At 40.9% G+C, this 27,822-nt stretch overlaps 1 protein-coding gene across 3 annotated transcripts in view; it reads right to left on the bottom strand.

The window, feature by feature from the left end:
* LOC117870534 (cohesin subunit SA-2-like) overlaps nt 1-27,822 on the bottom strand; it is a 90,650-nt gene that overhangs the window by 40,407 nt on the left and 22,421 nt on the right. For all 3 annotated transcript variants that reach the window (XM_034757734.1, XM_034757729.1, XM_034757735.1), the window contains exons 9-15: nt 25,911-26,115; nt 23,820-23,980; nt 22,322-22,395; nt 21,532-21,655; nt 15,660-15,758; nt 14,158-14,237; nt 3,161-3,268 (exon numbers count right to left, since the gene is read on the bottom strand). In XM_034757734.1, coding sequence (XP_034613625.1) covers nt 3,161-3,268; nt 14,158-14,237; nt 15,660-15,758; nt 21,532-21,655; nt 22,322-22,395; nt 23,820-23,980; nt 25,911-26,115 — 851 coding nt within the window. The remainder of the gene's footprint in view (nt 1-3,160; nt 3,269-14,157; nt 14,238-15,659; nt 15,759-21,531; nt 21,656-22,321; nt 22,396-23,819; nt 23,981-25,910; nt 26,116-27,822) is intronic.

Consider the following 27,822-nt stretch of genomic DNA (forward strand, 5'->3'; position numbering starts at 1 on the left):
TCCAGTTATATCATACATACATTTATGAGCACCCCCACATAAAGCCTTATGGTGTACATTGTCACAGATGGAGATTCCACAACCTCGCTAGGTAATTTATTCCAGTGTTTACCTACCCTGACAGAAAGTTTTTCCTAATGTCCAACCTAAACCACCCTTGCTGCAATTCAAGCCCGTTGCTTCTTGTCCTATCCTCAGAGGTCAAGGCAATCAATTTTTCTCCCTCCTTATAAAAATCTTTTGTGTACTTTAAAACTATCATGTCCCCTCTCAGTCTTCTCTTCTCCAGATGAAATAAACCCATTTTTTTCAATCTTCCATCATAGGTCGTGCTTTCTAAACCTTTTCTGTTGTTCTTCTCCAATTTGTCCACATCTTTCCGGAATGTGGCACCCAGAACTGGACACAATACTCCAGTTGAGGCCTAATCAGCGCGGAGTAGAGCAGAAGAATTACTTCTCATGTCTTGCTTATAACACTCCTGGCTAATACATCCCAGAATGATGTTTGCTTTTTTTGCAACAGTGTTACACTGTGATTCATATTTAGCTTGTGATCCACAATGATCTCCAGATTCCTTTCCACAGTACTCCATCCTAGGCAGTCATTTCCCATTTTGTATGTGTGCAACTGATTGTTCCTTCCTAAGTGGAGTACTTTGCATTTGTCCTTATTGAGTTTCATCCTATTTACTTCAGACCTTTTCTCCAGTTTGCCAAGATCATTTTGAATTTTAATCCTATCCTCCAAAGCACTTGCTACCCCTCCCAACTTGGTATCGTCCACAAACTTTATAAATGTACTCTCTATGCCACTATCTAAATCAGTGGCTCTCAACCTTTCCAGACTGCTGTACCCCTTTCAGGAGTCTGATTTGTCTTGCATACCTCCTAGTTTCACTTCATTTAAAAATTACTTGCTTACAAAATCAGACATAAAAATACAAAAGTGTCACATCACTATTACTTAAAAATGGCTTACTTTCTCATTTTTACCATATAATTATAAAATAAATCAACTGGAATATAAATATTGTACTTACATTTCAGTGTATAGTATATAGAGCAGTATAAACAAGTCATTGTCTGGATAAAATTTTAGTTTGTACTGACTTCGCTAGTGCTTTTTATGTAGCCTGTTTTAAAACTAGGCAAATATCTAGATGAGTTGATGTACCTCCTGGAAGACCTCTGAATACCCCAAGGGGTACACGTATTCCTGGTTGAGAACCACTGATCTAAATTATTGATGAAGATATTGAACAGAACTGGACCCAGAACTGATGAATCTGACGGTGAATCACTAATAATTACTCTCTGGGAACAGTTTTCCAACCAGTCATTCACCCACGTTACAGTAGCTCCATCTAAGGTGTATTTCCTGAGTTTGTTTATGAGGACGTCATGTGACACAGTATCAAAAGCCTTACCAAAGTCAAGATATACCATATCTACTGCTTCCCCCATAGCCTCAAGTAACCCCTGTCAAAAAAAGCTATCAGGTTGGTTTGACATGATTTGTTCTTGACAAATCCATACTGACTGTTACTTATCATCTTATTATCTTCTAGGTGTCTGCAAACTGATTGCTTAATTATTTGCTCCATTATCTTTCCAGGTACTGAAGTTAAGTTGACTGGTCTGTAATTCCCCAGTTGTCCTTATTTCCCTTTTTACAATTTGGCACTATATTTGCCCTTTTCCAGTCCTCTAGAATCTCTCCCGGCTTTCCATGACTTTTCAAAGATAATCATGAATGGCTTAGATATTTCCTCAGTCAGCTCCTTGAGTATACTAGGATGTCTCTCCCATCAAGATTCCTCCTCCTGGAATGATGGACAGCCATCTTGGCCAGTGCCAAGAAGAGACGGTCAAGGAAGTCTATCCACAGATACAGGTAAAGCATGGGATGCAGCAGTGCAATGTTCACCACACTCCCTGCCTATGTTCCTCAAACCTGACATGGAGAGGCCACTAGTAGCATGAGGGCGCGTTAGCCTCAACGTAGTCTTAAGCTTGTGCTTTTTCTGCCAAACCTGCCAACAAAGTTGTCAACTAGTGCCATGTGTGGTGGTGGTTTATGTGATGTAGATCCTTGTGCACCGATAACAGTACAAAGATAAGCAGCTCTGACCCAGTCAGTCATTTGCTTGTATTCCAATGGAATATTAATGAGATGCTGATACTACAGGTCCCATGTTTATCAAGACAGCACCACCAATAGATAAGAGTGGCATTGTTCTGGGCATAAATCACTGATTTATGACAACATTAGGCCAGAGAGTTGGGGACCTACAAAACAAAGCAGGATAGGGCTAGGAGGTGTGACTAGGGACACATCAGAGAAGGGATTTTTCTTTTTTCTTTATTTTGGGCCTGGATCCACAAATCCTAGGCCTTATGTAATTTTGCTGGGTGGATATGGACAGCAACGGAGGAAGGGGACAAAAAGGTATGAATAATCATGGTCAGCTTTTAACATTGCCTCTCCAAAGCCTTGCCAAAAGTATTGTCACCCATTTTTGCTAAACAAAATACAGAATTTCATCAAGCTGTAGATACAGAATTGTTATTAATTCCCTTTGTAGCATGGCAGCTCCATTCTTTGCCCACATCCATTGTCATAAAGGCCCATTTATAAAAGTTACTCCTGGGAAGTTAGATTGTATATTTCATTACTGAAAACTGGGAGGATTTTTTAATCTGTGGGCTCTCATTATTCAAAGGCCTTTACAATGTATAAGGCAACTTTCAAGGGGAGAAGAGGCCACCTTTGCAATTAATCATAAACAGCTACAAAAAAATCCAACAGATGCCAGGTGATCAACTGGCTCATCGGAAGCAAAGCAACAGGGAAAAAGTAGAAAGGAAGGCTGCATGGCCCTTGGCATGATACAATACTGGTGGACTAGTCAGTTGTTTTATACTTTATTATAGTCTTGTACCTTTCTCATGCTTGTTTAACATGCCGAGGCTGGGAAGTGAAACAAACAGTTAGCCCCAGATAGCAGCCCTCCACTTATTCAGCAGAAGAAGGGACATCTGGTATCCACCAGAGATGAGCCACCAAGTGAAACATAAAGGTTTAATGTCCCTCTTAAACAAACCCATTTTCACTCTGAAACAATGAGAATATGCAAAAAGTAGCCAAGCAGAGATACCTTTTATAAAGGAATTCCCCAGCTGCTACTGCTAGAGGTCTGTGCGTGGTATAAACAAACTGGAATAAGGTTTCACAGTCTTCAGATGATAACGCGTCCTCACAGTTCCTATGCAAAGATATAATACCAGTTATTATGCATATTTAGCTAGAAAGGATTATACGTACCCTAATATTGGACCTGATTCTATACCTAATACTGGACCTGATTCTCCACTGCCTTGCAGTTCATATAGTCAGTTACACCTCTGCAAAATGAATCTTGATATGCTACCTAATCAGAGCAGTAGCATTTTTGTATTCACCTTGTAGAGATGGAAGTGTCTACATAACATACAAGGAATGAAGAATTAGGCTCTTTGTGCAGGCATAAACATTCACATAAAAGCGTGGGTAAGGCTGTTTGGTTCTCAGGCAAAAAAAAAAAAAAAAATCCAAAATTAGTTACAAAAAAGGAAATTCATAACACAGTATTTTTAATCTTTGATTGTTTGCCACAGGAAATTATAATATAGATCAAATATCCTGTATTTTTCTAAATAAAATTGTTTAAAGCTATTTAATCAAGAGTTAAAACGGATACTCAATTACAATGAGCTTATATAGAAACCCATTTTAAAAATCACGCAAAAGCATGCTCAATAGGAAGCTGACCAGCATGCCAAAGACCAGAACTATTTATTGAAAAACCTGAAAGTCACAGTTTTTGCAACAAGTATACAGCTTTAATAACGACATTTCTCATTTACATAACCCTTTACACCTTCAGAGCACCACGTAAATATTAATCAATCCTCCAACACACACCCTGTGAGGTCAGAAAGTATTATCTCCATTTTACAGAGAAGAAAACTGAAGCAGAGAAGGTTGAGCGACTTGCACAAGGCTACAGAGGGAGTCAAGATCAAAGCTCAGATGAGAATTTAGAAATTCCAGGCTCCTACTCCTGCTTGCATGCCATTGGATAACACTGTCAACAGAACAAAGAGCAGTGAGACCCTTCTACTTCTGGCATAGTATGGGAAGGGAAACTATGATGGGGTGGAGATTATACTTGTAGGGGGTTTTTTTTTAATTATTTATTTAATAGTTCTGCTATCAGCCCCCAAGAGGTTACATCCTCTAATGCACAGCCTACTATGTGGCCTACTACAACTTCTAAAAAGAAGGCTCTCACTTTTGCAGCTGCTGGGACTGATAACCTAGTCGCACATTGCTCCTCTTCTATAATGGCTACCAGCTCTTTTGTCACCAGCACTGCCTTACCTCTTAGTATCTTGACAAGTCCCAATTTAAAAATACAAAGCCTCTGGCACCCTCAAATCCTAGTCCCTAGCAGTTAAATATTAAGCAGGGGTGTCTCACTGACAACTACTTGAACTAACATTGGGTAAAGGTTTGTGGGAGATTATAACAAAACAAAAAAAACAAAAAACAAAACAAAAAAGACAAACAGCTCTTAAACTAATCTACAAACATTGGCTGTGGTTTAAAACAGTAGGAGAGTAGCGGGTTGAAAGCCCCAGGGTACTTGAACAGAGGGCATGCTGTCTGTTGGCTTTTCACTTCTGTGAGCCAACAAGGTCTCAAAAGTCATAAATTGATCATTATGGATTATTTCCCTGTGCGCTCCTTGCTTATTTTTGCTGAAAAGTTCCCTGCTATTTTTAATGAAAGTTCTCTCTCCTGCTAGGCTGCACTCAGTAAACTTGCTTATAATGATCACTGGCACAGTAAACAGGTCTTTATAGTGAAAATGTTGATGATGTGCCAAGTAAATATTGACTGGAACTAGTCTAATAGTAATTATGCACTAAATAAATGCCAAGCCAAGTGTGGGGGATGACACAGAGGGGGTGGCAAATAAATATTACATTATTATTCAGCTATCTTTAGGACTGGTGAAATAGTGAAAAAATATATTTATGGATAAGTTACTCAGTGATTGGTTTGAAACATTTAAAATTAACTACATACAAATATGATTTAAGCAGCTCCTGTGTGGAGTTCTGTATTGTGTATGAGCACCCAGCTATGTAAGCTGTGGAGCCTGGATTAAAATTTTAATTACAAGGGCTGATGTAGTTGAGTGGTATTCACCTTCCATGTACTTTTGCATCCCATATTCACATTGAGTGGTGTCAACTGAACATACCAAATGGCACTTACAGAAGTAAGGGTTGCCCAACCAGCTTTGTATCAGTAAAAGTATGGAGAACTGAATGAAATAAGCCAACTGTTTAATATAATTTTTATTCACTGTAATATCAATACAGCATAAGCCCTCTATAAACACTTCTTTTCTAGGAAGCTGTCCAATGCAAATTCTCTACCTATTTGCAACTCTTTCTCACCCTCTTTTTAAAAGCTGGGATCAAACTGAAATGGCAGTTCTAAGTGACAGTGTTGTAGTCTGGGACACCTGTGGATGGAGATGTGCACAGTTTTTGAGATGGGGCTATTTCTTGTTCTTTAAATCAGTTCTCTCTCTTCACTATATTGCAAGGTGACAGAGAGCGACAGGTATTACACTCACTGCAACAAGTCTTTCTTTTTCTAAACCCCTTTGATAGGTGAAGTGCTTAGCAATATGTGTATCGTTATAAAAAGCCTCTCTTTGGGGACAAGTTACAAGATTTCATACAAACTATTTCTAACCATGGGAGGGAAAGGCTAAAAATGGGGTGAAATCCAGTTTTGTCACTGTCTTCAAAGGGACCAGAATTTCCCACAGGTATTTTACCCTGTACTCAGTTTTCCCCTCATTAAGGAAGCATTAAGTACGGTGTGACCTCGGCTCCTTGTACAGAACACTCTCTGGTGGCACAGGAGCTCAGCAGGGAAAAATGAGCCACCTCTACCCGATATGAGCTGCCAGGCGGGCATAACATTCTTTTTTTTAAAAAATCCATTAATTAAGCAGATGGAAGATCTGAATGTGCATCTGTTCTCTCGTCTTTCACACAGTGCTCAGCAGTTGCTTACTGTAAGATGTCAAGGTTTCCACTTGAAAGATACCTGACCAGTTCAGAGACTACGTACCTCTACAGAGGGCAATACCTAGCTACACCTACTACAACCGGCGATTTCAGAAGTATTTCCTCAGTAAAAGGGGTGCCTTCTTTTGTACGTATAAGCCAATAATCACACATTCAAAGAATACTTTATGTAGTGCAATACTACTGCTGCAAATTTACAGCCCTTCAAATGCCAAGTGACAGATAAAGGTTAAGCCAGAAGTGCCTGCCAGTATTTAGATGCCTAAAAATAAGCATGGCTTTCCACATACCAATGCCATGATATATCATTTTCTCCTCGCGTCAGTGTGAAGAGGCAAGGAAGAAGGAAGATGGGATATGCCAGGGAGAGAGCAAAGACTCCATTTGTTCTGGATGCCAAACATTAGCTGGGAAATCTCACGTCTTGTCTTTTGTTTTCCATTCCATGAGATGACCTTGGAAGCAGAAGACCCACTGCCTTCTCAATGTGAGAGGGGAGACCGAACAGGGGCTGCCTACACCATCTCATTTGTGTGCAATTTACTTATATTCCAAGATAAAAAAAACCACTACATCTAAGCAGAATTAAAATATCAGTAACATAAGGGTAAAAAAACGAAAACAAAACAAAAAAAACCCCTACCTTACAAGGATGTTGTAATTATCCCAAACCCAAACATTACATGCTAAGAAAATATCGCACTTAAGAAATCCAAGCAAGAATGAAAATGCAGAGTTAAGGTATATGAACAACCTTAATGCTGCCCCTTAGCATCACCATCCAATAAGCATGATTAAGGCACTTAAGGGTTTGTGGTCCCAGATTAGATTAAACTGATTTTTGAGGATATTAGGGCGGGTGTTTTTGTTTTCTTCATATGTTTCTCCTCTTGGCGTCAATACAGGTACGGCAGTAAAGTGTCATCTGCATACACAAGACAAGAGGTGAAATCCTGGCCCCACTGAAGTCGGTGGGAGTTTTGCCATAGACTTCAAATGGGACCAGGATTTCACCCAAGATCTATGTTCTGACAGGACAGGGAAGGTGTCAAATATTAGAGAGGTGCTAAAGGGCAAGGGCTTCAGCACTAAAAGCATGGGTTTGTTTTGGTTCAAGAGCACACACTGGAGCGGAAAGCAAGCTCTTTTCTCTTTTTAAGTGGTCTCAAGAAGGGGAAGAGACTAGGGCCGGCAGGCATTTTGAAGCCAGAGGTTAGCAGAGGTGCATGATGGTAGGAAGATGGCTGCAGGAGATAAGGGATAACAGAAGGAGTAATAGCCATCACCATCACGAAGGAGGAGAGGGGTCTTTCGCTTTTACATTGTTTTGGACAGGCTTGATTCTTCCTTCAGGGAATCTCAAAGCATTCTCATATCTCTACATTAATGGTGTTATGGGTGCTGACTCCGTGGGTGTTCCAGGGCTGGAGCACCCATGGGAAAAAAACACAGTGAGTGCTCAGCACCCACCAGCCACAGCTGTTCGCCACCCTCACTCATCAGCTGATGGGGGACACAGCACACCCACCAAACAGCTGATGGGGGCGGCAGCGGCGCCAAACAGCTGTTTGGCAGCTCAGGGAGGTGCCTGGGAGGGGGCAGAGAGCAGTGGTCAGGGGTCTTGGGGAGGGGATGGAGTGGGGGAGGGAAAAGGCAGAGCAATGGCAGGACCTTGAGGAGGGGGCAAAACGAGGGCATCGCCTCAGGAAAGGGAGGCAGAGCAGAGGCAGGAAGAGGCAGAATGAAGGCGGGACCTTGTGGGAAGAGGCAGAGTGGGAGCAGAGCCTCAGGGCAGAGCAGAGAGGAGCACCCCCGGGGAAAAGGAAAAGTTTGCGCCTGTGAATGGTGTCATCCCAACAGAATCACAGAAGAGCCATTAATTTGCATTGTACTCTGCTACTCCTCTGTCCCCTTTCACTAGTGCAGGATCTGCCTCCAAACTGTAAGCCTCAGACATCATCCATTAGAAAGAATCCAGAATCTATTGGGCTACCTTATCATAGCAGAAAGAAAGTTTTACAGACACGCACAACCCCTACATCTAATTTTAGCAATTTTAAGAAAATCAAGTAAACTTCTGGGTTCACATATCCCTAAAGGAAAGAGTCTAAGGGCAACTAACTAAGAGAGGAAGGCAGATAATTTCCTTATTTGCATACAAGATGTCTCTCTCTTCCCCATCTCCTCTAAGTCACATGAAAATGTTTTTCACAATAGTATTTAAACAACAGATATAATCTAATAGGTATGCATAGGTTTGCTAACCAGGTGGCTTACCTGATCTTGTCAGAAATAATGCATTCACCTATCAGATCTCAATATCTTCTTCAGAGACAATCATAGGAGTTACATATGGAAAAGCCCTACTGAATTATCTAGTTCAGTTCCCGGCCAAGGTGACATTATTTGCTATGGTATATTTACTAGAGCTTTGCCAGCTCTAATTTTGAAGTGCCTTAAATAATGAGGCTTCTACCATTTCAGTTAGAGTCAATTTCACAGTCTAACAGAGAAACAGGAAGGACAGGGATGTTTTTAAAGCACATGCGTAGGATCTCTCTACCTAATTTCTGGCTCCTGCCAAAGACTGTGTGTGAAACCAGGGATGCTTAACTTCTGAGCCTCAGTTTCCCTCTGTAAAATAAGGATAACACTACTTAACTACCTCACAGAGCTGTCGTGAGAATTACTTAATTTATTAAACCAGTAAGGTATTTTAATTAGAAGGCACTAAGAATACAAAGTATTAATAGTTCACATTGACAAGCAGCTTTTCCTGATGCCAAACTTACGTTTTCTCTCTGATCTTAGGCCATGTCTACGATACACAGTTTTGTCGACACAAGACAGCTTACGTCGACCTAACTATGAAGGTGTACACACTGCAATTCTCCTCCCACCAGTTTAACTCGCCTGCTACTCTGACATAATAAAACCACCTCCATGAGAGGCGTAGAGTTTAGGGCGACGTTAGAGTGATGCATTGCAGTGACACTGCATTGCTTACGATACCCTAAGTGGCCTCCAGGAGGTGTCCCACAATGCCCTCTCTGGCACCCTTTTGAATTCCACTGCCCTGCAGCCAGGTACACAAGTGAACGCCCCTCCCCTGTTAAAGCCCCGGGAAGTTTTGAACTTGCTCTTGCTGTTTGCTTGGCGTGGAGAGCTCACATAGTAACTGCCCGGTTGAGCATGCCACCTCCATGCAGCAAATACACTCCTGCCTGGAGTACACCAGAATTGTTGGACCTCCTGGGTCTGAGGGGGGAGAAGGCTGTGCAGACACAGCTCCGCTCCAGCAGTAGGAACTTGCTCAGGGCATGGAGGAGAAGGGCTGTGATAGAGACACACAGCAATGCCATGTAAAAATCAAAGAGTTGCAGCAGGCATAGCAGGAGGCAAGGGAGGAAAATACTAGCCTCTGGTGCGGAGCCGCAAACATGCCACTTCTACAAGGAGGGAGCTGAGGTCAGGGTGGTGGTGAATAGCCCTCCCCCCCCCGTTGAACTCCTTTTATAGCCTTGTGTTCATAACGCACAGCACTGAAGAAGAGTGCAGAATCCATGCTTTCTGACAGAGATGGCTGGCTTGCAGATAACCAGGACAGTTGAAAAGCAGCTGGAAACCTAGTAGGATGCCCATGGAATGATGAGATTGAGAAAACTGCATCATGAAACGCTGTACCTGCACCATGTGGCATTACAAACCCTTCCCAAAACACCCTGTGGCCAGTTGCACAGTGGGATAGCTACCCACAGTGCACTGCTCTCTGTGCTGATGCAAGAGCTGCTACTGTGGATGCGCTCCGCCAACACCAGGAGCATAGTGTGGACATGCAACAGCAGTTTAATTACAGCGGTGGTTGGATGTCAATGTAACTTAAGTCAATTTAACTCTGTACTGTAGACATAGCCTTAGACTCATCATTTCTAATTAGAACTAGATTTGTATGAGACAAAATAATTCCCCCCGTCCTTGTTATTTACATCCTCCAGCTACTTGTAGACACCCCTTCCAACCTTTCCTCATCAGTCATTTCCTCATCAGTCATTTTTGTTCCTCTTCTCTGAACTCTCTTTACTCTTTCTGGTAGCGAAGAGGCCAGAAGTGAACACATTAATCCACTATCACTGAAGCACTATAATGAGGGAGTGTTGTATTCTGTTCCTTGGTCACTATACCTCAAAACAGAATGCCCCAAAGCCCTTTTTACAGACATCTTGCATTGCAATCTCATGTCTACTTGCCATCCACTAGGATTCCCAAATCTCTTTCAGAATTACTGTTTTCTCACTTCTTCCTTCTACCAAATCTTTGTGACTCACATTTTTCCTCACATTTTATTTCCTTCTTATTTCTAATGTAAGGAGCTTGGTATCACTGCTCTGTACTCATTAATGCTGGCAATTCCATGACATTTTGTAGCACCATTTATGTTACGATAGCACCTAGAGGTCCAATCAATATCCCATCACGCTAAGTGCTGTACAAACAGCAAAGGAAGTCCCTCACTCAGAGAGCTTACCATTTAATTAAGACAATTCGCAAAAATGGATATATACATATGAAGGAATAGGGAGGAGGATAATAAGAATGTGCATTTACACAGGCCAGGTATGTGCACAGCTTGAGGGTTCTGCGTAAGAGTAGAGAAAAGAAGCAGTAAAAAGCCTCATCTCATAGACCAGTGTGTGACCAGTTAAAGTGATACTCTAAAAAGGGCATTGTGAGGATAATTCTATACTAAATTTATGTAGTTTAAAGGTTATGCAGAAAGCGGTTTACTGGCAGCACTGAAAACTCAAACTAGTATCTGAAAAGACTTTTACACCTCACCAGAAGTACATCCAGTGAAAACTTAGTTGACAAATTCTGCTGATGAAGAAACTAGAGGAGAATCCAGCTCCCACAGAAAAGTTGGAACTGCCTGACTAAAGGAAGTGAAGATATTTTGGCCAAGTATGCAAGCAACTATGACTGAACACATAGAGGAAGCAGATCGGCTGAACAAATCTAATCTTTACAGTCACTCTTTTGTTATTACTCGCTTTGAGGAATTTCACAATTCCCAACCCCACCTAGTACGTTTCTGCATGTATTAAGCTGCAGTGCTTAAGACCAGATACTGTCTATGAGCCAAGATATGCTTCCCATGCTATCTCAGGTACAACACCCTGGGTCTTTGTCTATACTGCAAGTGAAGGTGTGACTGTAGCATGAGTAGGCATACCCGTACCACCTTAAATCTAGCTAACGTGGATAACAAGAGTAGTGTACATGTGGTGGCATGGGCTTCAGCAGAGGCTAGTGTCCAAGTATGTACCCAGGGTCCACACATGTATGCTCAGGTTTTTAGCCCTTGCTGAGCCCATGTCACCACATCTACACTGCTACTGTTACCCAGGCTAGCATGGGTATGCCAACCTTTGCTACAATCACACCTTCACTTGCAGTGCAGACATACATCCGAGTGCTTCTCTGCTCCTGGAATGACAGTAATCATTTCTGAAATGTCTCCCCTCCTAGAAAGGCATCTTTATACAGGCTTTTAAAGCAACCTTATCAGAGAGAGTTTAACGCAATTCTTCACCCAAAATGTTTAGACTGGCCAGTGCTAATTTTATAAGCAAAAGAGATAAGATTCTTGGTTGGCTTTGTGGATAATTCATTTCAGTCCCCAACTCCCATCTTCATCTTCCCAATAATTAAACCAAATCAGCAGGGCTCAGTGTGACTAGGAGCGCTGTTGGCTCTGCAGCAGATGGAGCAGAAACAAAGACAACAAGTATGTGGTTGCTGGACCTCTGCCATGGCTTAATCAACAAAAACATGCACTCATTTTATTTACGAGGAAATATGTTTTATGATGGACACGTGTTGTTTGGAAAACTTCTTAGGAGGAACTGCACAGTGCTGGAAATCTAATTTTAAACTTTGTTTAGACAAGGCTTTCCTAAAAAAACAGACTATCGATAAACTTTTTGACTATAGTTAGCATTCATGAGTTTAGTGAGAACATGAACCCAACAATACAGCCAGAGAGGCTAAACAGCTGCAGTGCCAATATAGCACTTGTTGGTTCAGATATAGAACAAGAGCAACCTTAACTGGTTTAAAGAGTCATTGTATTTTAACAATGGTGTGCTACTCTTCCTAGCACAGGGACATGTTATGCACATAGATGCTATAACAAAGTACAATGCAATATCTATGCGATATGGAGAAGCAAATGTCATACAAAGTGGTTGTTGTGTTTATATTAGCAGTGGTAACCTACCTATTATTAGTGTTACTTAAACAATGATACTGCCTGTAAAAAAGCTAGTTATATCAACAATGAACATATACAATGGGCCCAATTCTGTTCCCATATATAGGCTGGTGTCCACCTGAAGTAATGCCACTTAAGTGGGTGGAGTGTCAAGTGAGATAATCACTTCTTGTGATTATAAAGCAGCACTTCAGTGCACAAGAATATTCTGGTACTGTAATGCAAACAAAGGGTCAGAAATTAAACAGTTACTATCTGAGTTGTGCAGATTTCACCTCTATGGCCTCATGTAATTGTGGGTATGTCTATTCTCAAAGCTAGGGATGTGATTCTTAGCTCGCACAGACATACTCATGCTAGCTCTCATCAAGTTAGCGTGCTAAAAATAGTGTAGCCAGGAAAGCACAGGCAGTGGTGAGAGGCAGCAGAGGCTAGCTGCCCCAAGTACAAACCAGCCTGGACCCCATGCATATGTACTCGGGTGGCTAGCCCATGCCCCTGCTCCCCACTGCCTGTGCTACCACAGCCACACTACTATTTTTAATACACTAGCTCGATCAGAGCTGGCGCGAGTATGTCTACACAAGCTGCGAATCAAACCAATAGCTCCAAATGCAGACGTACCCTGAAACTGCTTGCAGGTACCAGTGTCTGTAGATAGGCAGAAACAACAGTTACTTTCACACGAATGACAAGTTGGGGGGTGGGGGGAAATACTGACAGTGGGCCTGGTGTACAGTTGTAATATAAATTTGCCTAATCACTGGACTAATGTGCCTATACAGAAGTGGTTTTAAGTATGAACAAATAAAATCCCTTTTGACTTTAAATTAATATAGATACAAAAGAGCCTTGATCACTTTATAGGGGAAAAAAGTGCAGACCCTTGACCAGAGTGGTATTCACTCCCGTGGGCAGAAGGCTGAGGCTTACATTGCTCTGATCAGAAACACAACACACAGGGGAGCAGACATGAAGAAACAGGAAAAGCAGCTTTACAAGGACATATTTACACTTGCTATTTCAGTAAGTTTCCCAGTGCAGACAAACCCTATGGAACTTCTGCATACACTGCTCATTCTGAAGACTGACTTCAGCAAGTCACAAATTCAGTCAGTCAGTCAGTCATTCAGCACTCAGGGTTTCATGTCGCTGGTTCAATGAGAGTAAGATTATTGGTCCATCAAGTTCTACATTCTTCCTCCAGCAGGGACCAATACCTTGTGCTTCAGTGGAAAAGCAAAGCCCACAAGGCACCTGGTCAACTGTGCAATGTTGTATATGGATGGAAGCCATCTCCCCCTGGCCACATGCAGGAGTCAGCTTATACCTTGAATCACCAAAGGCATTTGGCTCCGGCAGGATCTTAAAATCTGACCAGTATCTGCAATGGGATGCAGAATCTTAATTCAAATTTTTAAAAAGTGCAAAACAAAAAGGGGCAAAGAAATCTCCCTATTCCCACATTTAAAAAAATACCATTTATAAAATAAACATGATTCTCCAGAATGTGTTATAATGGGATAACCACACTTCTTAAGTACCACTCTAACTTTAGTCAGGCACTTCACAACAGACTTTTAGCTTGCAGTTATCCTGTTTAACCCATGTCCTGCAGCGGGCAATTGTTTCTGAGCACATCATCAGTAATAAGAGGATTCCACTACTGGTTACATCTGGGCCTCGTTGCCATTAAAACAATATAGAACATTAAAAAAAATTATTTACTGTGACATAAGCATCAAGAGTTTCATGGCTTGAACTGCTACTTCATGGTCCTTGTCCAGAGTCATGGACACAATTCGATCCTAATGGATGTAAAATGACAATAAAAAGAAGATGTAACACTTTTTGTTCTGGACAAATATTTATTTTGCTACCGTTAGATCATCTCCACTAGTAACAAAGAGACTTCTTTGTATTGCAATGACTATTTCCTAAGAGGCATAAGGCAATTTGCTTACCACCAAGTTGTTCCATCATTATGTTACATTTTTATTTGAGTTAATTGACTAATATGAAATTTGTGTAGATGCAAGTGTGTCTCCACAAGAAACTGATTGCAGCTCACAAATTAAGAATGATTGGCCACTTGTTTGTAAATGAAGGACAATTAGTAACAATTTGCTAAATCGGGATAAATTCTAAGCTACAATGTTACATAAATAATTTCTCTACTCAAATGTGAAAATATTCTGGAAGCCATAACCCTGCTAAAAAGGTAAGTAGATTTTGGATCACGTGTCTGTTTAACAACGTACAGCAATACTACACAGATTAGGGCAGAAGTACAGAGGGCTGCTGTAAAACTGTTCAAAATATGGGTTGAGTTTAGATAGGCAGAATTTATTTACTCAGACTGAAACTTGGCTAAAACATGAGAATTATGAGCCTCCTCTTTCAGAAAGTGCCATGGGATTTTTAGGTACTATGAAGAGCCAAGTCCTTGGTTTTACATGACATCCAAAAGACTGTATCTGCAGGCCTCAGCAGAAGAGTATGCACTAATTGGGGCATTAGTTCAGTCTTCCAAAGGAAGAGTACCACCTATGGAGTCATAATACCACTTCCTGCAGCACCATGGGTTTTCTTATCCAAGTACTGACAAGGCCCAACCCTGGCTAGCTAGTGACAGTTGATGACATCACAACCAAAGGTAACATTACAAAGTAGAGTGCTGACTGCCTGAACTAGCCTGTACATGACGACATGATTAGTGCAGTGTACTAGGGACACAATGGCCTCTGCTCAGCTCACCCAACAGATGCTCAAAGCTATCCATTTACTGCCTAGCATTTGACTTGTTCAGACTGGGGATAGGAAATCTTTCTGCAAGGTTCACAGCGTCATGCTGGATCAAAACAGAGTCATACTGTACATTCTGATAGCAGTCTATGCAGAATCACCCAATTCAACATCTAACATACAAACCCAGTTTTGAGGGGGATAAAGGAACACAAGGGGCTTTGGGATGCCGAATACTCCTTGCCAAAAGAATCCTGGCCAAGTGGCTGGACATGGCTGTCTGCAGAGCCTGCCAACACAGCTTTGTTCATTGGCCAAAGCAAAAACAGAATGTTCTCATGAATGAAGAGCAACATCCCACAAATTCCCCCACCCAACAATCCTGGCCCATATAAGGGACCGAGAGCCAACTCTGCTCAACATATCAGATCCTGTGTGGCTAGCCAAACCAGATTTTAAAAATAGAGAATGATATTTCCATTTACCTTGAATCTGCTAGTAAAGAGATCCATTTTGGATACCAGCTCTTTTCTGTCATAAATTCCTTGCAGTCCCAGAAGACACTTCAACCGCACTTCAGGCTGCTATAAGACAAAGAAGAATCTGCTAAGTGACAAATCTTTGGCATTGATGTTATTTACTGATGATTTGGTGGTCATCCTATGGTAATTGGAGCCCTATAAATGCCTACGATAGAAAAAGCAAAAACTGCCTCAATCTCCATTACCAGACAGATCTACAGTTATGTCACATATGCCTAATAGCATACAATGGGCCAAACTGAGAGGTGATCTCTAAGCTCATGTTACACTCCCACAGAACTTACAACCAATTACCAGTGGGAGTGCAAGGAGTCCACGATCATGTAATTCCAATGCCCAGGGTGTCAGAAGGTGAAAGTTGGGGGTGGCCTTCTTATATCCTTCTGCTATTTGTTTTTCTTGCAACACTTTCCTCAGATATGAGTTAAATCAACTTAGAGTCTCTTACAGCCCCAAGACTCAGTGGGCCAAATTCAGAGATAAAATGAAAGCATGTTATACAACACTAAACTAGTCTAAGTCTAAGTCAGTATGAGGGAGTTTGGGTTGACGCTGGGGCACCCAGTGAAGGTTTTATGTTACACCATCTAGACTCCCTCATGCCAAGTCTACATTGAGAAATTACGTCAGATAAAAACACTCACAGTAGCCAAGGGCTGCCCTGTTTGACACATCACATGGACTGGCTGTGACTAATCCTAGAATCCCCTCTATTCCCTCCTAGGGTATATTCCCACAACCTGCTGACAGGTTGGTAAACACAACAGTCCTTACCTACCCTGAGTGCTAAGACACGTCTGAGCTCATGTTGGTTAAAATGTGTTCTAACATGATACAATGTTCCAGTGTAGACAAGTCCTCAGGCTCCCTTCTGTGTTTGGCTAACAAATATAGTTGGTTTATACCAAAAATATTTATGGGTTTTATAAAGATTTACCTCATTTGTTTCTCTGTAAGCCAATACTACTATTCACAATGGTTCTATAAAAAGAGTGCCCTTTTCCTAGACTTTGAAATGCCTCAAGTGTAATGCTGCAACTTTAAAAGGTCAAAACCTTTAAGAATATTAAAAGACAGTCATTCTGGTGCTCTAAAGCAGAACTCACTGAGCTCTGCTGAACTCTCATGGCAAAGGGTATCTGCAGAGCCCCTGCAATAAATTACGGCCTTGTATTCACTATCATCTCCTTCATACTCTTTTTTTTTTTTTTTTCCCCATTTCTCCCTCTAACATGGCAGGAAAATAAAAGAAACCCAAGCACTGCAGATCTCCTGCAAAGAGGCTATCCATTACTGCAAACTTCTCATTCTCCTGCTTAAGACGGAACACAAACGATGCCATGCAGCAGCAGGCTTTGACTAATGAGTCTGTGTAAGGTGCTCTTTAGTTAGAAATATAAAATGAAAGATCACCAAAGAATACGGACACTGATTTTCAAGTTGTCTAATTTATCCTTCTGTACCTTCACATTCATCAGGCACATTTCTTGAACTTTGCTCATCTCTTTAAAATGTAAGGCCCTATTTCCACAGGTGGACTGCTGCACTTGTTAAAGTTTCTTGCAGGATGAGAGCTCAAATTTGTTACTTACCGCTGACTACTATCTGGCATACCACTACTTACCGCTGACTACTACCTGGCATACCACAGACAAGAGCTGTGCAAACTTATAAACACACTCAGCAAAACCACTGTACCTCAATCCTGGTTTGAGCCACCCCACACTATTCCATTCCTGGGCTGTAATCCTGAATAGAGACTACATCTGTGCTAAATTTAAGTTGCGCTGGTTGTGTCAAATGGTCAGATATCAACTGGAGCAGAGGAAAATCATCGTCATTTGCACTTGTCAGTCAGGCAATATTTGAGCATAGGTCTGCAGATAGGAAAAGTTAATTCCTAAAATCATGCCACCTGCCTTTCCTAATCTCCCTTCCCACCTCAAATCTCTCAGTCTTAACCCTATATGTATTTTATGTGTTAAGGAAACTACATCTAGGGACTAAGAGTGAACAATCCATTTACCTCAACTACCATTATTTTTATCATCTTCTTTACATTTCTCGCCTTTGTTTCAAGCCACATTTCCTGCCTTATTTTACTGTTCCTTAGAGTGAGTGTTTACCCATCCCCCACTGCTTTTTCCATTATTTAAAATTCTTCCCAAATGACCTCAGCAGCTTTTTGCTACAAATAAAGCCCTCTTTTCTTTTCCCTCACCAGAATCACCATTCTAGTCTCTCTGATTCTGCAACAGGAACTTACGGTAGTTTAAAATACTGCTGATCTGTGAAAAGAACCCAGCTCACTCTCCCCACAGCACTGCCAAAGTAAAACACTTTTATTTTCAGAGAAGTCAGAGAATAGGACTCAGAATATATGCAGGGAGTAGATATGTTGAATAAGAAGATGCTAGTTTTACAGAGACACTGTTGCAGGATGTACATGTGAACTGTCATGACATCTGGGGGGCAGTTTCCATAGAAGGATGGTCAAACCGCACAGATGTCCTGTCACGGACAACTTCTCAAACTAATTTGAAATTAGACAGCAGAAGGATGATCTTGTGGTTAGCTCCCAGGACTTGATGTCAGGAGGAGATCTGGGCTCTTTTCCCACCTCTGCCACATTTTCCTTGAAAAGCTGCAAGAGAATCATTTCATCTCTGTGCTTCAGTTTCTTCCTCAGTACACGGGGAATCTACCTACTTAGCACTTCTCTAGCATCTTACAGTAGTGGATCTCAAATTAGTTTTGCAAGGCTCACAAGTCTGGTTTTATTCTTGAATCTTTTCTTCTGCAATGTGAACACATTTTGTTCCAAGAGACATTAGATTTTTGTAATTTTTTTTTCTAATGAAAATGTTACATTCTAGAAATAAAAGCGTCACACAACTCCCTACACAACTCAAAAGCGAGGCTGACACATGTGAATGTCCCAAGCGTGTGTGTATGTAGTACACCTTTTATTTTCCTTAGAAAATCAGTAATCCTTTCTACTCCTTTCACCTATCCCACCTCTGCTCATCTCAATTTTTCTGCCTCCATCCCTCTCACCTCCCAGAGGATTTTTTTTCCCTGACCCTTTCTTTTCTTCCACATCTAATTGCTCAGATCAATACGTAGGTAGCCAAACATCCACTGTAGGCATCAAAGCCACTCTGAATGTCAAAATGCACAATTAGGTGCTCAAGTTTGAGAAATGGGCTGATAAGTTCTTTAGGAAGGGGGTTAACTGTATAGTTATGGTTATTGAATGCTGTTGCCAGATTTTGCATTATACTTTGTATTTAGTATTAAAAAGCAACATTTATTCCTGTCTTCTAGAAATAATTAACTACTGAAGTTGTTCCAGCAGAAAAGTACACCTTCAGGACATTGTTTCACAATTCTTACTGGGACATAGACAGACTTTTCATTTTTTTATTTTGAACTCGGCAGCACTAAGAGGAATGGATTTGGAGCGTCCAGTTGGGCCTGGGAAACATCTTCTATGCCAGCATTAAGTCTGCATTATAAATATATGTCATGTCAAATGGTATCAGAAGGGTAAAATAAGTCATAACATTTAACTAAGTCTTTGAAGACCAAATAAGCGTTTAAACCTTTTTTTTCAGCCTCCCAATGACTGACTGAGTTTGGTCTATACTTAGAATGCCACAGGTTATCTGGGCTACATTTTCCTATAGTTGAAAACAATTTTGTGGTTGCTCAAATTTGGGCCCTAAAATTATTTGGCAAATGCCTCTGGAACTATATTCCCAAATGACACTGATCTGGGTACACCCTCCCCGACAAAAATGGGAAGGAATAGCTTGCAGTATATTTTTTAAAGCCAGTACCGCAATGCAATATTGGTATTGTAAATAGTCAACTGGATGGAGATAAAATCCAAAGGCCTTCTCATTTTATCTCACTTAGTTTTTGCTGCAGTGATTGCTTCCAGTTAACAAGCATTTTCTTTTTCTTTTTTTTTTTAAAGCAGCTGTTTCCAGTCTCCGGTAAAAGACAGCAGATGGGTTGTGTGCTCTCCAAAAACATCACATTTCTATAATTTTCATATTGTACTCCACTGATACCAATGTCACATATTCTAAGGAAAAAATGGAAATTCTATTTTTGTAATTTGAAAGATCTCTCAACTGGCCATACCTTAAAAAGTTGCTATGATCTGATCTAAGAAACGTCTCTAGACTCTATGGCTACACCTACCCTACATACTACTTTCAGTGCCCTGTAGCACACATCTAGCTACACGCCACAGTGGAAAATGTCCACACTGCAGTATGTTGCTACACGTCAAAGGAAGGCTCCAGCAGAGGGGAGGCAGCAGGGAAAGGCTTCAGCTGCTCCCCGCTGCCAGAGCCTTTCACTACGGTGAGGAAAGGCTTTGGCGGGGGGGAGGCGATGAGGAAAGGCTGAGCCTTTTCCCCACTGCCCCCCTGCCTCTCCGTGGAGCAGGGCTTCAGCAGCAGGGAGCTGACATAGCCTTTCCCCACTACCAGAGTCTTTTACGGAGGAGGAGAAAGGCTGCAGCAGCAGAACACTACTCTGCTGAAAAAGCAGTGTAAATGGAAGGCACAACTTGGGCCAGTAGCAAATGCGTAGGACACGCACTCGGCTTCATACCCACACCCTTCAGGCACATCTTTATTCTACTGACTTACTCCATGTCTCACCATTTACTCACTCTGCTGTGTATATCCATGGGAGAGGGGTCATGTGGGTATGTATACTACATGCTGCCAAAAGAATCCTGCAATTTAAATGCGCCCCAAAAGTCTTTGTAGGGGAGAGGGTTATTATTGAAAGACGTTTAACCACTGCTTGTATAGTTATAGCATGAAACACAAACAACGTGATTTGTGCGCCCTCTGCTGGCTTTGCAGTTAACTAAAATTCTATTCAAAGAATTATGCGTCATTGTATATAATCCTGATGCAAAAGAAAAGACGTTTTGGCATTTATACAGCAGCTATATAAACTCATTTTATTTATTTTAAAAGATGCCCTACAAAAGCAAAGTACCATTCCCAGTAATAAAACATTCACAGCAAATACTGCCTCTGCCGGCTATTAAACACACACTGGTAAATTTGAGAAAAATATGTTTACAGATTAACTTTATAAAAAGTTAGACATACTACGTTCATCTCTGCTCTAAAACAGGAAAACTGCTAAACAGAAGAGGACAAAAGCCTTGAGGGTGAGGGGGAAAGAAAAGATTATTTGGAAGATTTTAAGAATATAAGAGGTAATTAAAAGAAACGGAACTATAACAAAATAGTTGAGATTTTAAATAATATTCTCCAAATGTTCTTATAGCGCCACTTGTTTTCCAATTCAGAAATAAAGAGTATTATTGTCCCTCTCTATGAAATAATATAATTTAATAAAGTAGCAATTGTCAATCTTAAGACCTTTTACCCTACCTCTAAAATTGTACATACTCATAGAGGATGTATTCCATGTCATCATTTAGCAAGGATAGGTTTCAAAGTCAATCTACTCAATAAAGTAAAACATTGCTCGAGGTCAGATACATATACATCCAGCAAAGCTCTACATACACGCATACACCAGGGATCAGTGCCACCCTGCTTTGTGCTTAGAATGGATAAAAGTAAGAGCTCTCTATTACTTAGTGCTGTAAGATGAGTTTTAAAACAAAACATAGTATTGGAGGAGGGGAGACTTTTTGTCCATGTCAGAATATACAACTCTAAATTGTTTTAACTTTTAGAATAATTTTAAAAATCTTGAACTAACTTTCCTTCTATGGGAGATAAAGGCAGGAGGAGGAGAAAATCCTCACCTTATCATACAGCATCCATCCAATATATTTCAAGTAACTATCATTTAAGAATGTATCAGGGTACATTTTCATCCAGCTGCCAATTTCTTCAATGCAGATAGCCCGGATCTCAGGAATCACATCACTGTAAAATTACAAAACTGTGTTATAAACACATTTATAAATACCCAAAAGATATCAGGTTAATTATTTGCTTTTCCCAGCAAGAGATCAAGAGTTGCAGATATACATGCAATCCTGAGTAGCATCTTAAGTATCCATTCAGTAACTTTTAAACATGTCTTTAATCTACAAAACCCCTACAAAGAATTTGTTAGTGTTTGAAAAAGCCCTGTTAACTACACAAGTTCCATATTACAATTATCTTGAGGGTCTGGAAGGTCTTTCAACCATAAACTCATTACTCTGTAGCCAGGGGGAAGAAGCAAACAAAGCAGTGGAGAATGAGTGTACATAATGAGAAGGTTACTTTCTAAGCCTAGGTGGGTTCTTTCAAATAATTCAGTATTATGTGCTTTTTCAGAACAAATTTAACTGACCCTTGGATATTCATCTTGATTTTAACCTGGACACTTTGCATGAGATTTTCTTATGGGATGCATGTACACTGTACAGACTTATTTTTATTCCTTTCTATTCTTTTTCAGCGAGGGAAGTTAGATTTTCAACTCATCAGGGAAGGGACAGTGGGCTCCTATGTGTTAGTACAATATGCAGCACACCGGAGTCCAGTCTTGATTAAGGTCTGTGGGTGCTATTTCAAAAGCATATGAATGATAAATATTCTTACCGATATCTCTGTAAGAATGTCCCTTTGAAAATAGCATTCATCATATTTTCTATTTCCAGCGGTTTCTGTTCATACTGAAAATACCAAAAAAATTGAACATTCCAAGTATGGAATATGACAAATCCCCTTTATATTACAGGAAATTCATACCAAGTTAACCACATTCACTTTGTTAAACTGTGTGCAAACCCCTAATGTTTTCACAATTCATCAGTACAAAAAAAATGAGCCTGTCTACATTAGGGATTTGATTTGGCGCAACTACATCAAAAAGAAATGTCATTGGATTTCAACTATGAATCCAAGTACTAAGACACTTCACATAATATATTGGTTGAGGAAAAGAACCTTGTTCTAGCAATACACAGAAGGAATAATACATGCCATTACACAACTAGTTTGCATGTGTAGGTCTAAGTTGTCTTTGTAATACACTTGGACATGTTGTAGAAGAAAAGTCAGAAGCTGGGAAACCCCCAGAACACCTCTGGATGAAGTAGTCCAGTGTGCAGCTTGAACCAAGCCCTGAAAACTTGGTAGAGGTCTTCAGAGACAATAGATCATTTAGTCATAATCTATCATTTCTGTTTAATAAAGATACTATGAAGGTGACAAGTAACTTCACATCCCACCCCACCTTCCCTCTGATTTGCCCAAGAGACCGGGATCAGGAAGCTAACACTTGCCCTGGTCTGTCTCTCCTGTCCTACCCAGCCACTTTTCACAATTTGCGTTTTCTTACAAATACAACCATTGTACCCATGAGGGAGTTCAAAGATGACATTCGAGGTACTTGGTTGCAAGCTCAGTGGGGCAGAGCCTCTCTCTCACATTTGTGCAGCAAGAAACTGTGCCAGCACCTAAAAGATAATTGTTCATGGTGCAGGATGCTGCATGGACAGTAGGAGAGTCACAAGAGGCTGTCTGGGTGACACGGAAGGAATAATGGAGTCTGGGCAGCAGGGGAGAGATGAGCCATAATTTAAATTGCCATCACATGGCATTTTAAGAATCCTTTGTTCATACAGTGACAAATTCCAATATATTTGGTCAAATTCCAGAGTATAATCTGAGCAAAGACCAAAGAATTTGGCTCATAGTTTGTGGGAGCCCAGTTTTGTGTGTGCATGCATGTGTATGAATAGACATGAAAAAATTACCAGATGGGGACAAAAGCGATGCCAACTCACCAGCTAGCCACAGCCCCAATTTTGAGAGGCTATCATCAAAACAGAGACGTCAAAGAATACTACGCACTCTACTGCTGCATAATGGCTACAGCAAGTAGTAACGCGCAGATCAGTTGTGTGCGGCATGGAGTGCTTGTCAATGTAGCACTGAACCTGGTAAGTGAGAACTGCTTTGCAAGCTATCATTGATGATGCTTAGCAAATATCACCTCCCCCTATTTCAAAAGTGTCAGAAAAACATGTGTAAGTCAGAAGCCAGAAAAGAGCCACCTCTATTACTACATCTTCACCCATCCCAAATAACAAACCTGACCCACTTCTTTCCTTTTTCTCTCTAATTGGTCCAGTCTCTGATTGGCCCTCTTGACAGAAATCCTGTTCTTCTCCACTTGATACAGCCTCTGAGCGTTACATTTGCTGACATCAAGATTTAGATTTACTCTTACAAGTGCTGTCAGAAGCTTCACCGCTGAAAAGGAGGAGAAACCAAGTAAGCAAGCCTTAGCTCAGTGGTACACATTATAAACTATATTCAACATGTTAAAAAACACAAGTGTACTGGTCAACCCCAACCCTGCTGAGGTTGTGAAATCACAATCCAAGGTAAGAGCAGCAAAAAGACAGATGTTGGGGTAATATTTCATTTAAATTTACTACTTGGTTTTGAAACAAAAGGGTTATCAGAAGATGTTTTATTCTATTCCTGGTGATACACTTCTTTGGTCCAGGTGATGTTGCATGTTGCAGATTTCCTCCTTAATTTTGGACAACAATCTAGAGCTATAGGATAAGTGCCTTCCTCAGATGTAAAGAAATATAGTGAAATCAGTGCAAGAGCTCAAGACCACGTGAGCCAGAGTCTGGTGGTCTTTATGAAACAATATAAAGTGTGTCTACTTTTATTGATTCAGACCAACAGCTAGATTTCCATTTGTCAGTGGGCAGGGATGGCAAAGGCAAAAAAAGGGGGGAAGGGCTGTCCTGTGACCAATTGTTGTCTTTTTTAAAAGTATAAACTCACTTAGATACTGTCATGCTGTGCGTGATATGCAAGCCACAAAGGTATTCATTTTAGTAGGGGTATCATAAAAAACCTCTTGAATGACACGTTTCTTAGGACAGGCCTCATAAGTTTTAAGATCCTCCCTTTTATACTAATTATATTCATTCAGTGGGGGTGGAAGGAAAATTAGTGACAGAAAACGAACAGTGAAAAGCAGCTACTGCTTATGCATAACTTCCAGTACACAGCAGAATTCTGAAGTTAATTATCTCAGCTTTACAAAAGATTTTGCTAAATATTAAAATGTAACTAATCTACTTTACAGATCATCTACATTCCAAGCTTCCTCTTCAAACAAGAATTTTGGGGTGCCAGAGATACCCTTGAACGTATTTTAAATATCTGTACTTTTCTTAATGCCAACAAGGTACCTACCATGTCCAATGCTTCCAAATTACATGCTAGTATATAGGCTCATTTGTTAGACTTGGATAGAATTTTGGGTTTGACCTTTAATATTCTTATATTTTATACTAATATGTGTAAACAAAGGACAAAGACTGTGTATGTTGCTTTTACCTAGTTAGATGGGTTTGTTAGTACAATGGGAAGAGATAAGAGCAGTTAAAGTGTTACTCGAGAGCACACTTTAAGATTGTTTAAATCCCTATTTTAAGACAAGGTTACGCAACCAGTCGGGAGGGGCAAAGGGGATTGGGGGGGAAGGTTTAAAACACTAAAAGACAAAAGAAATGCCTGTCCCTGACCGTAGCACAACCTCACTCCTCACCCCTCCCATGGGATACAAAAGAGGTGGGATGAAGACCACAGACCCGCGACCCCCCCCCCCAAATGGCACATTACCATAAATTGTAAGGTGGACTGTGGGCATGCACTGCAGGTATATTTGGGCCTGCTAAGGAGGAGGAGGTGGGAATAGGGAATGGGAATGAGACACAGGCAAGGATCTGCAGCGTCAGAGCTGGGAAGGGGGACATGGGTAAATGCTCTGCGGTGTCAGAGCTGGGAATGGAACACTGGGAAACAGACACTGCCAGCGTGTAGCGTTATGGATATGCTTGCTTGGAACTAACCCCAATAAACATTGCATTGCCTGCACCTCGGACTTCTCGTCTTCTGCTTTCTGTTTGCGTGACAACTACCAAGGGAGAGGGTGAAGGGAAAGCCCTCTAACAACACATATATGCAGAAAGAGGTTATTAATACTACCGTAGCATCCATAATGTGCTAAGCACTGTTAATGTACAAAGGAAGACAATTCCTGCCTTGCAACACTTACAGTCCTTTTTACGTTTGATCAGTTTTGTAAACACACGAGTCACCAAAATCCACAGTCTCTGATGAAAACTGTGACAGCAACGTGAGTTGTATTTACCTGCCAAAGTGCTGGTGTGCCTGAATGCTCTGACCCTGGAGTCTGCTAGCCCTGTAAGCAGTGAGATGACTGTGTCCATCAAGTAACTATCATAGAGGATGCTGTACTGGCACTGCTGGATTAACACTGCAGTGAACTCACAGAAATTGGCCTTGAACTTCTTCCAGTAGGGTCCCGCTTTGATGAGTGGATAGTCTCCATTGTCCTTTATTAGAAGGAAAAAATAATTATAAAAACTGAATGTCTCATTTACTTTTCATTTGTGCTGCTTGTTTACTACCTGCATTTCTCCCACCTGAAACAGTGAAGAAACATGTCCAAATTTCAGTTTGGTTTCAAGTGAGAGTCTCATCAGTGCCACATGGAGGTACTCATGTTCTAGAAAGTCCTGATGCCACCATCAATGGGCTGCAGCCTGATCATCTTAGAACTTACAGTGACATTCCCCAGAGTGCAATCTGAACTGCTGGACTTCTGTGTCCATTTAGCTCTCCAGCCTTTTACACCGCTTTGCTGGTGAACAGCAACCCCTCCAGGCTCTGCTCACACATACCCACTCACACGTAAAATCACTCCCAGATGAATACATGAAAGCCCAGTCCCAGCCTTGATCCCCCAAAATGTGTGTCTTGTACTGCTCAGTAGCCTCCTGGACAGTACAAGCTCATAGATAGTTTGTCATTCCAACACTGGGTAATGATTATGCACCAACCTTGTTGACCTAAATAGAAATTTCAAAACACTTCAACCAAAACGCACTGGTTTAGATAAAACAATAAAACAAGTTTATTAACTAGAGAAAGAGATTTTAAGCGATTACAAGTGATAAGCCCTAGAAGTCAGAATTGGTTACAAAAGAAAAAAGAATAAACACACAATAAAATTCCTAAACGTTACCAAGGCTAATAGGTTTAAAGGCAAAAAAAGGAATTTCTCTCACCACAAGCTTACAGCAGTCTAAAATGGCTAAAAAAAAACCCGGCCAGAACCACTCCCCCAGTTCAATGATGCTTCTTTTGTCTTTCAAGTGATCTAGCTACCACCAGTCGAGATGGAGGGGAAGAGGTGATGTAGAGGTCACTGTCTCTTATTTTTATATCCTCCTCTCTTTGAGCATTTACCCCTTCTCCCCCCTCCGGGGTGTAGACACACAGTCCCCTGTGTATATGAGATTTGTACCATCTCTGGGATGAAATGTAAGTTTCTTGTTTATACTTTCTCCCCAGCTGGTGAATGACCAGTTAAGTAGGTCAGAGCTTTTTAATAGCTTGCTGGTGTGCCAGTGGGTCTTTGTCTCTGAGAAAATGGTTTGTGGGCATTACCCAGAACAACAACATATTTCAGTAACAATCATAGAGCAAAATCTCATAATTTTATACACATTTCAACAGGATAATAATATTCAGCGGATTATAAATGTTCAAATTATACCTCATAGGGCATACTTTGTACACAGTATATCATAACCCTATAAAAGTGATGAACGTGGGTGTCACATGGGGTACAGGGTGTCACACTCACTTCTTCCCACAATCCAGTAGATAGTTGCAGTCAAGAGGGACACTGTGGCTAATTGAGAGTAAAACTCACAGGGGCGTGACAATCTATTATGGAACTCTACCATTGCAGAGCAGAGAAACACAAATCATGCCATGGTTAGGATACAATGTAAGACTTTCTGCATACAGTGCATGCAAGCCTTCCTTGAACACCCCTCTTTCCTGGAAACATAACAAGAAAACCTATTCTAAGAAAGAGGCACAGATGATGGAGGGCCTGGTTCTTTGGGATGGAATTGCTAATATCTGTGTACACCTCACTATGGCGATGGGCACATTACAACAATATATATAGCACAATGCTGCAAGCTATTTCTGATATCAAACATCGAAGATAAATAGTTTTTGTTTTT

This window comes from Trachemys scripta, chromosome 1, assembly GCF_013100865.1.
Source record: "Trachemys scripta elegans isolate TJP31775 chromosome 1, CAS_Tse_1.0, whole genome shotgun sequence".
Classification (NCBI taxonomy): domain Eukaryota; kingdom Metazoa; phylum Chordata; order Testudines; family Emydidae; genus Trachemys; species Trachemys scripta.